The 12,661-nt window shown below is 41.6% G+C and overlaps 1 protein-coding gene across 1 annotated transcript in view; it reads left to right on the top strand.

The window, feature by feature from the left end:
• Positions 1 to 11,911, top strand: part of CCNT1 (cyclin T1) — a 30,919-nt gene extending 19,008 nt beyond the window's left edge. Inside the window, exons 5-9 of the mRNA XM_040978426.1 lie at positions 328 to 390; positions 2,402 to 2,447; positions 3,382 to 3,545; positions 3,695 to 3,765; positions 6,092 to 11,911. Coding sequence (XP_040834360.1) covers positions 328 to 390; positions 2,402 to 2,447; positions 3,382 to 3,545; positions 3,695 to 3,765; positions 6,092 to 7,492 — 1,745 coding nt within the window. The 3' untranslated portion in view covers positions 7,493 to 11,911. The remainder of the gene's footprint in view (positions 1 to 327; positions 391 to 2,401; positions 2,448 to 3,381; positions 3,546 to 3,694; positions 3,766 to 6,091) is intronic.
• The last annotated feature ends 750 nt before the right edge of the window (positions 11,912 to 12,661 follow it).

Below are 12,661 nucleotides of genomic sequence, written 5' to 3'. Positions count from 1 at the left end.
GGAAATGGTGATCTCACCCACCTTCCTGTAGCCCTTTACCCTAATCATCCTAATCAACTATGTAAAAATTATTTAAAAAAATTGATTAATATGAAAAATAAAGAGAAAAGAGTTTTTGGTTTTTCGGTGGTCTTTTATACTTGCTGGCTGTGCTGTATCATCAACTTGGGAGGTAATAAGTAGGTCTGAGAGTGCCTTGAGTCTTGTGAAAGAAGGAAATCAAGAAGGCCTTTTGGTGCTCACCAAGGTCTTTCGTGATGAGTGAGCAAAAATGTAAATTGCCTTGAAATCTGTAACTTTTTTTAATCAGTTACTTTTTTGTTGAAGGCTTTGAACTTACAATAGATCACCCGCATACTCATGTGGTCAAGTGCACTCAGCTTGTCCGAGGTAAGGAATCCTCAGCTGAATTGACTGTCTTCGATTGTCTTGCTGGGTTGGGTGTTGGGGCACAGTGTAAACTGCCTTTTCGGGTTCCTGCAGCTGAGATTACAATGTTTGTGACTGAATTCTGCCAGTGGTTATTTGCTGTTGTTGTTTGCGTGTTCAAGATTTAATTTTTGTTTGAAAGGTGGAGATACAGAGAGAAAAGAAAGATTGATCCTGCCCTCTGGTTCACTCCCCAAATGATTGCAAATGCCAGAGCTGAACTGGTCAAAAGCTGGGAGCCAGTACCTTTTTCCGGGTCTCCCACATGCATGGGTGCAGTGGCCCAAGGGCTTGGAGCAGCTACTGCTGCTTTTCCAGGCTCATTTCCTGGATCAAAAATGGAGCCAAACCAGCTCCTATGGGTGCTTGTGCCATAGACAGAAGCTTAGCATGCTGCGCTGTGCTGCTGACCCTGCATCTGCTCATGTGCATGGGAGGCACAAGGTGATGACCCAGGTAATGAGTCCCTGCCACTCATGTGGGAAGCCTGTGTGGGGTCCTTGGCTCCCGGCTTCTTTTGGCTCAGCTCCAGATGTTGCCAGCAGTTGAGTGAACCAGCAGGTGGATATCTTTCTATTTGTGTCACTCTGCCTTCATTAAACCTTTCACGAAGTTGTTTTACAATCTAGAGACTGATCTGTTATGGGCAACAGCTTGGGCCAGAAGTTAAAATTGAAAGGTCTATTTGGCTTAAATCCAATTGAATAGTTCTGACTTGAAATTTTCCTATTGAGTTCTGATAATTACTGTTTTAAATGATTTTCAGGTAGAGTTAAATTATTGTAAATACTGGAGCCATATTTTGTAAAGTTACCAAATAGCAACTTTATTTACTATTTACTTTCATTTTAGTTAAAGGCAGAAAAGGAAACATGCATAAAGAAAAATGTTCCATTTACTGGTTCACTTCCCAAATGTATGCAACAAATTGGGCTGGGCCAGGTCAAAGCGAGAGTCTAAGGAATTTGCAGTCTTGGTCTCCTGTAAGGGTGGCAAGGGACCGAGGGACGTGAGCCATCGCTTGCTGCCCTCCAGGGATGGAGCATATCGGTAGAAAGCTGCAGTTAGGAGTGGAGCTAGGACTTGGTCCCAGGCACTTCAATGGGCGACTCAGGCATTCCCAGGTGATTTCCTTACGGCTGTTGTAATGATTTTAAGCAAATTTTGGGTGTGGGTGATTTTATTTTGGTTTCAGATCTGAATATTTATAAAATTTCTGCCATTGAGCATCCCTTGGGAGGACTTTTCTCATTCTAATTTAACAGTATTAGTGCAATTGAAAGATACCCAGTTACTTTCTTCAGTTTAAATAGTACTGTGAAGAGAACCTGCACACCCTGTGCTCCCAAGTTCTTTCTTTGAAAGTATTAAGATATTTACATTAAACAAGGATGGGATTAAACAGATGGAATCATACTAACAGTGAAAAGTTTTAAGGAAAGAAGTTTCCTTTATCATCACAACAGTTTTGGGGCAAGGAGGACTGTGGTTGTTTCCATTGTAGTATATTTATTTATATCGTGAGGATTAGCTAACAACTTAAAAGTAAATTTGATTAGCAAAAGATACTTTTCCCAAATACATTTGGGTCTTTTGAGTTCTAATCTTGCGTTTAGATAATCCTAGTTCATCTTTACTTTTGTGCTGCTTCTCAGTGAACTCTTGGATCAGAATCTGGGTTACTAGTTAACAATGTTTGCATTTTTCTCCAAACTTAGTTAAGTTCTAGGGTGTGGACCCAATAATTGCTTTTTATGCTTGTACCCTTGAGATCTTGTATATAGAGTGAAGCCGGAGCCCCTAGGTCTGGGACCAACATGATCATTAATATTAAAATTAAAAATCTTGGTGGGATGTGTCAGGTGGCTGGGGACCATGCCTGTGCTCGTCGTGCCTTGCAGGTGCTTGTTGACGCTGCGTGGAACTGACATTTTTCCTTTTATCTCCCCCCCGCCCCACTTTTTTCCTTCAGCAAGCAAGGACTTAGCACAGACGTCTTACTTCATGGCAACTAACAGGTTTAAATTTATTTTTTGTCTTCTATTTGGGACTACACTTATTTAGGTTGAAATGATCAGCTTTTAAGGGATTTAAGGAATCTAGATAAGTTATTGGCATATAACACTTATTACCCAGCATCTTGTTCCTGTGGTTTCTGACTTCCAGTATTATTTATGCTGACTGAAGACACTGCTAACTGTCGGGGCTGTTGAATTCAGTGTGATCACCTGACAGGAGAAACATGAAATACAGCATTCATGCACATGTAAATAAGTGAATGGTCATTGTTCTGAAACTGAAGGATGAGAGAAAGGACTTTTAGGACATTTCTTTCTGTTTGTGATTTAGGGATTCTGCAAACCAGAAAGCTTATGACAGCTTGCCTTGTTAGAAACTTTTTCTTAGGGAAAACACATAATGAACATTGGTTTGGGGCTTAGAAATTAGAAATCCATGTTTTTGTCTTTAATATTTTTTATTTTATTTGAGAAATGGAAATTAATTTTCCACTTGCTAGTTTAAGCTTCAGATGCCCGTGGGTGGCAGGGATGCCAGGCCTTGAGCCACTATCAGGTGTGCAGTGACAAGAGGCTGGTTAAGAAACGGTGTAGCCAGGACTCAAAAACAGGCACTCTGATATGGGGTGTGTGTTCCAGAGACTAACTAATCACCCCCAGAAATTGTTTCTAAAAACCTAGCCTTCTGGGGGTACCTGAACAATGGACGGATTGAGTAATGTGAAGTCATGAAATTCAGAAATGTCACCTGAAGAGTGGATCCTTAGCTAATCATTACATTGAGTTCTAGATTAATGTATTGGATAATTGGTTGAGTCTTGCCCTTCTGATTTTTTTGTTTGTTTGTTTTTGTATTTTTAAATAGTGGAGTTTTAGCTTTGGGTTGAGAAATGAGAGCTCACGACACTCTCTTTTTCCTTCCCTCCGATGTCAGCCTGCATTTGACCACATTTAGCTTGCAGTACACACCTCCTGTGGTGGCCTGTGTCTGCATTCATCTGGCTTGCAAGTGGTCCAACTGGGAGATCCCAGTCTCCACTGATGGGAAGCACTGGTGGGAGTATGTTGACGCCACTGTGACCCTGGAACTTTTAGATGGTAAGTTTTAGAGCAAGGGACCTTGAAAAACATTTACTTTTGGCCTGTTACATATCTGGCCAGATTTAGATGAAAATAGTGAGTTAGTTAAGGTTATTCTTGTTTTGTTTCCTGTGTCTCTGAATCTTTCTTGAATGTTTCATTCATAGAACTGACACACGAGTTTCTACAGATCCTAGAGAAAACTCCTAGCAGGCTCAAGCGCATTCGGAATTGGAGGGTAAGAAATTATTCTGGTCAGCTTGTGGAAGAAAATCAGTTTCTTTATTTGTACCAAGGAATATGGTAGAGTTGGATATGTATCTTAGGTTTGGAATTTTTCCTTTTATGGTTATGTAATGATCATGACTCAGCTTCCTAGCCTGAATATTGCCCGGGAATCTGTGGCTATTGGTGAGAGCAGTTTGCTTTGCATTATGTTACTCCTGCTATTTGGGCATTTGGTGTTTATTTTCTGTGTGGAGACTGTTGGAAAAAAACATGGCTCCTCTGAGGAGTATTTATTGGCTTCTGGTAGACTCAAACTTAGGACCTGACATGATGGCTCAATGGCCAAATCCTTGCCTTGCAAGTACTGGGATGCTATATGGGCTCTGGTTTGATTCCTGGCTGCTCCAGTTCCCATCCAGTTCCCAGCTTGTGGCCTGGGAAAGCAGTGGAGGATGGCCCAAACCTTGGGACCCTGCATCCACGTGGGAGACCTGGAAGAAGCTTCTGGCTCCTGACTTTTTATTGGCTCATTCCGACTTTTATGGCCATTTGGGGAATGAACCAGCAGACAGAAGATCTTTCTCTCTCTCCTTCTGTGTAATCTGATTTTCCAGTGAAAATAAGTAAGTCTTTAATCAGTAAATCAATAAATAAAAATCTTAAAGCTGGTATCATAATTTACCTGTATTTAAGGTGATTTTAGAATTTTTTTTTAATTTTTGTTTTTATACATCTGGAAAGGCAGAAAGACAACTTTAAAGCCAGAAGTTAGGAACTAGGTTTCCCATGTGTGGGGCAGAAATCCAGTAGCTTGCGCTATCACTGCTGCTTCCCAGGGTCATGGCATGATGGCTCAATTGGTAATCCTTCATTTGCCAGCGTCAGGTTCCTATATGGGTGTTGGTTTGTGTCCCAGCTGCTCTGCTTCCCATCCCATTCCCTGCTGTGGCTTGGGCAAGCACTGGAGGATGGCTAAAAGCTTTGGGTCTTTGCACCCATGTGGGAGATCTGGAAGAAGTTCCAGGCTTCTGGCTTCAGATCAGGTCAGTTCTGGCTGCAGTGGCAATTTAGGGAATGAACCAACTTATTGGAAGTTCTTTGTCCTTCTCTCTATAAATCTGCCTTTTCCATGAAAATTTAAGTAAATTTTAAAAATATGTGTGTGTGTATAAATCTACTTAACAGAGGAGAAATAAAAGGAATGATTTCATTCACAAATATGACTTTGATATACAACTCTATTGATTTTAAAGATATTTATTTGAAAGGCAAAGTAACGGGAAGGAGCAGGCGTACAGCCTCGGGGTAATGCCTTGCCTCTGTGTCAACGTGGATTCTGGCTCCAACTTTCTGTTTCTGTGTTGATTGCGTTCCTGGCACAGCTGCATCTCGTCTCAACTGCTTAGGGCATTTGGGAAGTGAAGCAGTGGGTGGAAGATCACTTGCCATCCGTTCCCTCTTTCTGCTTACCAAATAAGTGAATGAACAAAAAAAAGTATTGTCTTTATTTCTCATATCTAGGCTTGCAAACCTACTTTAATTCTCAGTTGAGTGAGTTACAGAACACGAGTTTTCTTAGAAACATGCTTGAGCTTGTAGTTATCTTTTACCTACACTCTCATGAAAATTTCTAGAATGTGTTGATGGATCAGATACCGTTACAAGAGGTCATAGATGCTTGTGACTGATGTCTAGATAATATGATCAGCTTTTCCCCCCTTTTAAAAGTACTTAAAGCTTTTATTATTTATATTCATTTAAAAGAGAGAGGGTAAGAGTTTCCATCTGTTGGTTCACTTACCAGATCCCTCACAACCTGAGACAGTCAGGCTGAGGGACACAAACTCATGCACTTGAGCCATTAGCTGCTGTCTCCCAACATGTATATTAGCAAGAAACCGGACCTGAGAGTTGAACTCGGGCATCCTATGGGATGCACTCATTCCCACTGCTGTCTTTTACTTAGTTTTTTAAGTTTTATTTATTTGAAAGGCTTAGTAGTCCTTCTCGCCTCTCCGCCTCCTACCACATACTTGCAGCTTCCATCAGCTCCCGGAATGGAGTCAGGGCAGGTCAGGTTGAGTCCAGAAGCGTGCAGCTCCGCCTTAGTCTCACATGGGTCACAGGGGCCCAGCTGCTGTGGCATGGCCTGCTGCTTTCCCAGGTGGCAGATACCTGCCCCAGAAATTCTTTATTGTGGTTGTTGTTGCTTTGTAACATTGGTATAGATTACTATGACTCTTGATTGAAGATTTTAAATATTTAATGTTTACTGGACTTCACGTTAGGGTGATTAACTGACCTGGAGTAAAAAGATGTTGCTTGCTTCATTGTAGGCATGCCTGGCTGCCAAAAAAACTAAAGCAGATGACCGAGGAGCAGATGGAAACACTTCGGAGCAGACAATTCTCAATATGATTTCCCAGAGCTCTTCAGATACAACTATTGCAGGTTTAATGAGTATGTCAACTTCTACCGCAAGTGCCGTGCCTTCCCGTCCAGTGTCCGAAGAGTCGTCTAACAAGTTAACCAGTGCGGAAGTGCTGCAAGGCGAGCGTTGGCTGTCCTCTCAGCCTTCTTTTAAACTCGAATCTTCTCAGGGTCACCGGACTAGTGAAAATATAGCACTTATAGGAGCTGATCATTCCTTACAGCAGGACAGTTCAAGTACATTCATTGCTCAGAAACAGAGTAGTAAGAGTGCGCCGTCAGCGAAAGTGTCGCTGAAGGAATACCGAGCCAAGCATGCAGAGGAGTTGGCAGCCCAGAAGAGGCAACTAGAGAACATGGAGGCCAACGTGAAGTCACAGTATGCGTATGCTGCCCAGAATCTCCTGTCTCACCATGATAGTCATTCTTCAGGTATTCTGAAAATGCCCATGGAAGTCTTGGAAAATTCTGATAGGTCTTTTCTTGAAAAAGCTGACAAAACAGCTCTCAAATTGAGACTACCAGTGGCAAGTGGAGGTAAAACTGCCTCTGCCAAACCAGAAGAGATTAAAATGCGCATTAAAGTCCACTCTGCAGGTGATAAGCACATTGCTGTAGAGGACAGCATCTCCAAAAGCCGAGAGCACAAAGAAAAACACAGGATCCCCCCAGCCAATCATCACCACCACCACAATCACCACTCGCACAAGCACTCCCACTCACAGCCTCCGGCCAGTGCTGGCAGCAAACGGCCAGCTGAGCCAAAGCATAGTAGTAGCCAGTCAAGCACCTTACCCCATAAAACCTACGGCTTGTCTAGTTCTTTCTCTTCTTCCAGTTCGAGTCGTAAAAGAGGCCCTTCTGAAGAGACTGGGGCCATGTTTGATCATCCAGCAAAGGTTGCCAAGAGTACTAAATCTTCTTCCATCAATTTCCCCTTCCCACCTCTTCCGACGATGGCTCAGCTGCCTGGGCATAGCTCAGACACAAGTGGCCTTTCCTTCTCACAGCCCAGCTGTAAAACTCGAGTTTCTCATATGAAACTGGATAAAGGCGCTGCTGGAGCCAATGGTCACAACACAACTCAGACAATAGACTATCAAGATACTGTGAATATGCTCAACTCCCTGCTCAGTGCCCAGGGTGTTCAGCCTGCTCAGCCCCCGTTTGATTTTGTTCATTCTTACGGTGAATATCTGAATCCGCGGTCTGCTGGGATCTCCTCCAGAGCTGGCAATACAGACAAAGCCCGGCCACCACCTCTACCATCAGAACCTCCTCCACCACTGCCACCGCTTCCTAAGTAAAGAAGAAAAACAAGAGGAGGAAAAACTTGTTTGAAAAAATGCTTTTTTTCTTGACTACTGATTCCGGACTAAGATAATTACTTCCCTTATGAAATATATCACCCTTCTTTGATTAGGGAATGCAACTGATGTGGCGTAGTAGGTGGGAGGGTGATGGTTGGCCTTGGTTGGTGTATGTGCTGCCTCATACATTGTAACTATTTTATGATAGTTTTTGCTGTTATGAGAGAGGTGGTCACTTGGTAAAACTGTGAAGGATTCAGAACACTTTGTTGGCCTCTCCACTTCCTGATTAGGTTGATTGGAGTTAGTATCTTCCCTCTTGTCAGTACTGAAACGTTGAAGGTTTGTTTTATCAAACAACTGTGGATCCTTTTGATGTTTAATGTGTTGGAAGAGGGGAAGTATTTAAACATCAAAATCATTTAAAAGACTTTAAAAAATAATTTAAAGAAAGTAAGTTATCTTTAGTTTTTTTTTTATATAATTGGGGAGGGGATTGAGATTTTTGCTGTGTGTAAGAAAGATGCATAGCAGTAACTCCTGGTGGGTGGGATTGGAGGGTGGGGATGTGTTTAGGGTGGGTGGGAGGGGAGGCTTTTGGCTAAGAGTTCTGAAACGGGCTCAAGCCACTCGAAGTGTTGGACCCTTTAAGTATGTATGTAAGTGTTGAGTATGTGTGTTTTTACTGTGTGTGTAAAGATCATGTTTTATCTTTCCCTCCGTGTCCCTAAGCATTTTCACTTCCCAGCAGTCTACTAGAGAGAATAGGGTTGGCCTTGGGATCACAAAGGAAAGGAGAGACGTGTATCTGACACGGTATTTCCTCCTTTCTTTATAATTGCTGATTTGGGTAAGTGAAGCTGGTAGCTTGACTGTAGTAAAAACTTCATTTTCACCCCATTTTTCATTTTGATACAGAACAGAAGTGGGGTTGAGGAAAGTTAGAGTGCAGGGCCAGCCTCTACCCTACAGAAGTGGGGGTGTCTTTTTTTTTTCCAATTGGGACTTTGAGAAAATGTTCAAATGAGAACAGTCTCAGGTTCTCTGAAAAGAAGGCAAGTATGCTGTATTTATCCTGCATGTGAAAGCCCAGGCCGTAGGAGAATAGCTCTGGGTGAAGCCATGGAGCCAGAGGATACTATAAACAATGAAATTGTGATTTAGAATTTTTAGAGCATTGTATTTTGCATTATGAATCTAAGGCTTGCTTGTTTGATTTATGTATCTGAAAGGAAAACAGCTTCATCCTCAAGTTCTACAGCTTCATTGGTTTTAGAGATCGGAGCTTGTGAAAGTCAGCAAACCTGTTAGGCGTAGATTGTCTGATTTTAGGCAGATTTTTAAAGATCTGATAAGTTTTTTTTTTTTAATTTCTTTTTTTTTTTTTTTTGTAAACCAAACAGCTCAGGAGTCCCGCTGTTATGAGGACTTCATTATTATTCCAGATACTAGGAGTGAACATTTTTTTTTCCTTAATCAAAAGAAATTTGGTTAGAAAGACTTTCTAAACCAAGCTGTTTAACTGAAAATGCCACCCAGCCACAGATAATTTGATAAGACACATGTTGGTCTTCGTAAGATTTTTTTTTTGGTGGTATAGTTTGAATTTGTCATTTTAAATACAGCTTCCTATGCACCAAATATTGTTTAGGGGGAAGTTGATTTATTTTCAAATTTACAGGATGGGAATTGTGTATGAACTCCTGCTTGCCAGGATCAGGTTGGGCCAAAAAAAAACCAATGTAATTCCAATTGATAATATACTGGCCTACTACGGGAAGGAATGTGTAGGAAGGTGTAAACTTAACTGAGGGTGAGTTAGCGTTCTGCAGCTCTTCACTTGCCTGCCATTGCTTTGTAAAATAAGTTCTCTGCTGACCTATAAGCCAGTAATACTTGACTTGGAATGTCACTTTATTTTAATAGATGATAGTTTCCTCTTTTTCAATATTTCCTGTGTTGTGTCAGATAATTTGGTAAATGCGTGATTATGTTTACTAAGTTTAGGCTTCTAGTTAGCTTTTCTTTGTAGAATGGCAGCTTCCTTCCTGACTTCGCAAAAGGGAATATGCTATTTAGTTTACATCTGTATCCTCGTGGAATTGATAGCCACTGATTTGGTTGTGGTAAGTGTTTTCCAGGGTTTTCATCGCATTTTGTAATGACATGCACTCCCTCGCCACAGAAGCACATATTCATCCACCTGGTCTCTGGAGCGGTATTCATCGGCGGTGCTGTAGTGCTTATCGAGGGCCTGCTGCTTTGTAGTCTGGTCTTTGTGTAGTACATCATTGCTGAAATAGGTCAGTTTGAGACCCCTGTGCGCTCATGCCCACTGGTACTGTGTTAACATAACCAATGGTGTCTGCCTCTAGATTGAAACTCCTCATGGGCTCTCTGAAGCTACTGCATTGTCTTCAGGTGAGCAGATATGTGTGTCAGCATATCATCCACATTCCATTAACTTAAGATTTCTAGGGGGTTGTGTGGTTTCTAAGCTTTGTGTCTTCCCTGCCCTCTCACCTTTAAAAGGTGAGCATTGGGATTTATTTAGCCAAAAATAGTCTACTAAACATGGTTTTCTGTTTCATCCTTGAGTGTGTTAAGTGATGACAAGCGGGTCTACAGCTCAAGTTCTGTAAATCTTGAGATATTCCTAATACTTCACTTGACTCTCCTGTTGACAAAAAAACAAAAACCTGTGGAGTGTCCTTAGTGGTTTTTAATCAGATATCTATGTTGTTGTAGGCTGGACTCTAGTGAAGCATGAACCAAAAGCCAATTTCATCTTCTGAAGTAATCAGTTGCGCTTTTTGGGTTTGGAAAATTCCTAGGTGGTAGTCTAGTGTTGCACCTTGTAAATCACTGTGTTTCTATATTTGAGATCCTTCCTTTTTTTGTGTGTCAAAGATCATCTTAAATGTTTGTTTAGACTTAGTGTATCCTATAGAGTCCTGTATTATTGGCTTCACCAGTGTTGATGGAAAAAAAATTTCAATTTCCAGTTGCAAAACATTAGGTTAAATTATAGAAATAAAATCATGGTAACATTGCTGGGTTTCTTTAAACCTCTGCTACATAATTCCTCATTATTGGAAATGGGTTCCTCTCAGATCTTTCTTGTGGACAAAGGCAGTTGGAGGGACCGTATCCTAGTATGGTTGGACTACAAATGTCTCTATATTTACTTTGGAAATTGATTTTTTTTTTCTTTTACATTTTCTTCTGTTAATCTGATATCAGTACTAGGAAAGTGGAGAATCTGGGGCATTCAGAAGTTTGAGTAGAAGTGTCCTCTTGGGCTTGGGACAATTTGGTCTGTTCAAGCCATCAGATGGTGACAAAAATCCCTGTAGTCCCACTAAGCGCTGACTTCAGTGACATTGCTGGGCCCCCAGCTTTCTTGGGCTGTTTGCTGGCGCCCAGCTTCTAGCTGAGTGTTGCTGTCTGATGGTTTGGGAAGTGTTCGTGTTGCCCCACAGTCAAGTTTTAGTTTACCAACTTATCTCTTGGTGAATGTGAGTTTGAAAGCATCACAGTACTGTAATCCTACCCAATGGAGTAATCTGTAAATAATTATTTTTTAAGTGGGAGAGCTCCATTTCAGTGTCTAAGTTTCTAAGTATGAACCTGGAATTGCAGAAAGGAGGGAAAGAAAACATGTTGTCTAAAAAAGCGAAGTCTGCTCTTCCCTTCATCAGCATGTGTTCATGGTCGGATGGAGAGAAGAGAAAGGCTGGGATTCTGTGTGGCCATGGTAAGCGTGGAGAGGGATGCTTGGCAGCATGCTAATTGAAGCCAGAGCAAGTATGTCTCCATCAAGAACTCTTCAGTTCTGAACCGACTAATTTAACTGATTAGTTGTTGATCATAATTGGTTACAAAGTAGAAGTGCTAGCTGGCTGAAGCATCCAAAGAAAAGAATGCAGCAGCCTTAGTGTCAAGCTAGGTTTCTGACCTTGAAACTGATCTTTTCCCTAATCCTATTTTGTATTCCTGAAACTGTCCATTTTCTAATCAGACCAAAGAGCAAAAAGGAAAAAAAAAAAAAAACAACAAAAAGTTAAAACATTTTAGCAATCTATGTCACTCAGGTACAATTTTGTGAGATTTTTTTTGTTTTGTTTTTATAGCTCTGTAGAGTCCTTTCTCTGTATTACCTGCTGTTGCCTCTGTCCTGGGGCACCTCAGTGCTGGGTGCCATCCTGGGATTTCTGCCGCCTGTTCAGTGAGTGATAGGATGTAAGTGACCATGGGACTAGTAAGGGCTCTTTATAAAAAATAAATAAAAACATTTTTTAAAAGGATATTGTATACATTTTATAGTCTGGCTATCAGTTTGATATCTTGCTGTCAAGTATGTTTCTCAATCTGTATTTATCCATCCCATCAATAAATATTAATGCTAAAAACTCATTTTGTATGTACTGTGTCTTTAAGTCAGTCCTCAGTCTTTAATCGCCAGTTTTCTTCCACTTTGATATTATTAGGTTCTTTTTATTTTTTTTTTTTAAGATTCGTTTATTTTTTATTGCAAAGGCGGATATATAGAAAGGAGGAGAGACAGAGAGGAAAATCTTCCTCTGATGATTCACTCCCCAAGTGGCCACAATGGCCAGAGCTGAGCTGATCTGACCAGAAGCTTCTTCTGGGTCTCCCACACGGGTGCAGGGTCCCAAGGCTTTGGGCCGTCCTTGACTGCTTTCCCAGGCCACAAGCAGGGAGCTGGATGGGAAGTGGGGATCCCGGGATTAGAACTAGTGCCCACATGGCATCCTGGTGAGTTCAAGGTGAGGACTTTGGATGAAAGTCATGATAGCTCCCACTGTGCTTACCTTGCAAGCATTGACAAAGAATGGTAGATACAGTAACAGATTCAGAAGAAAATAACTTGGGGAAAAAGGTTCTTGATGGCACCTGGAAATGATGGTGCATGCCTATCTTCTTCATTCAGAAGCAGAAAAAGAATGAAAGACCAAGGCGAGTCTTGGAAGAGTAGGGATGCTAACGAGAAAGTACTGCAAAGACTGAACTGAAGTTCAGCAGGTTTAAAAGGAAGAAGTCACTTTCTAAAAGTTTGCTCGTTCTGGGCCCGGCGCGGTGGCGCAAGTGGTTAAAGGTCCTCGCCTTGCACCCCCGGGATCCCATATGGGCGCCGGTTCTAAT

This window comes from Ochotona curzoniae, unplaced genomic scaffold (genome assembly GCF_017591425.1).
Source record: "Ochotona curzoniae isolate NIBS_2020 unplaced genomic scaffold, NIBS_Ocur_1.0 contig_1014, whole genome shotgun sequence".
Taxonomy (NCBI): domain Eukaryota; kingdom Metazoa; phylum Chordata; class Mammalia; order Lagomorpha; family Ochotonidae; genus Ochotona; species Ochotona curzoniae.
Note: the sequence above shows the minus strand (reverse complement) of the source record. Positions and strands in the feature narration are given on the sequence as shown.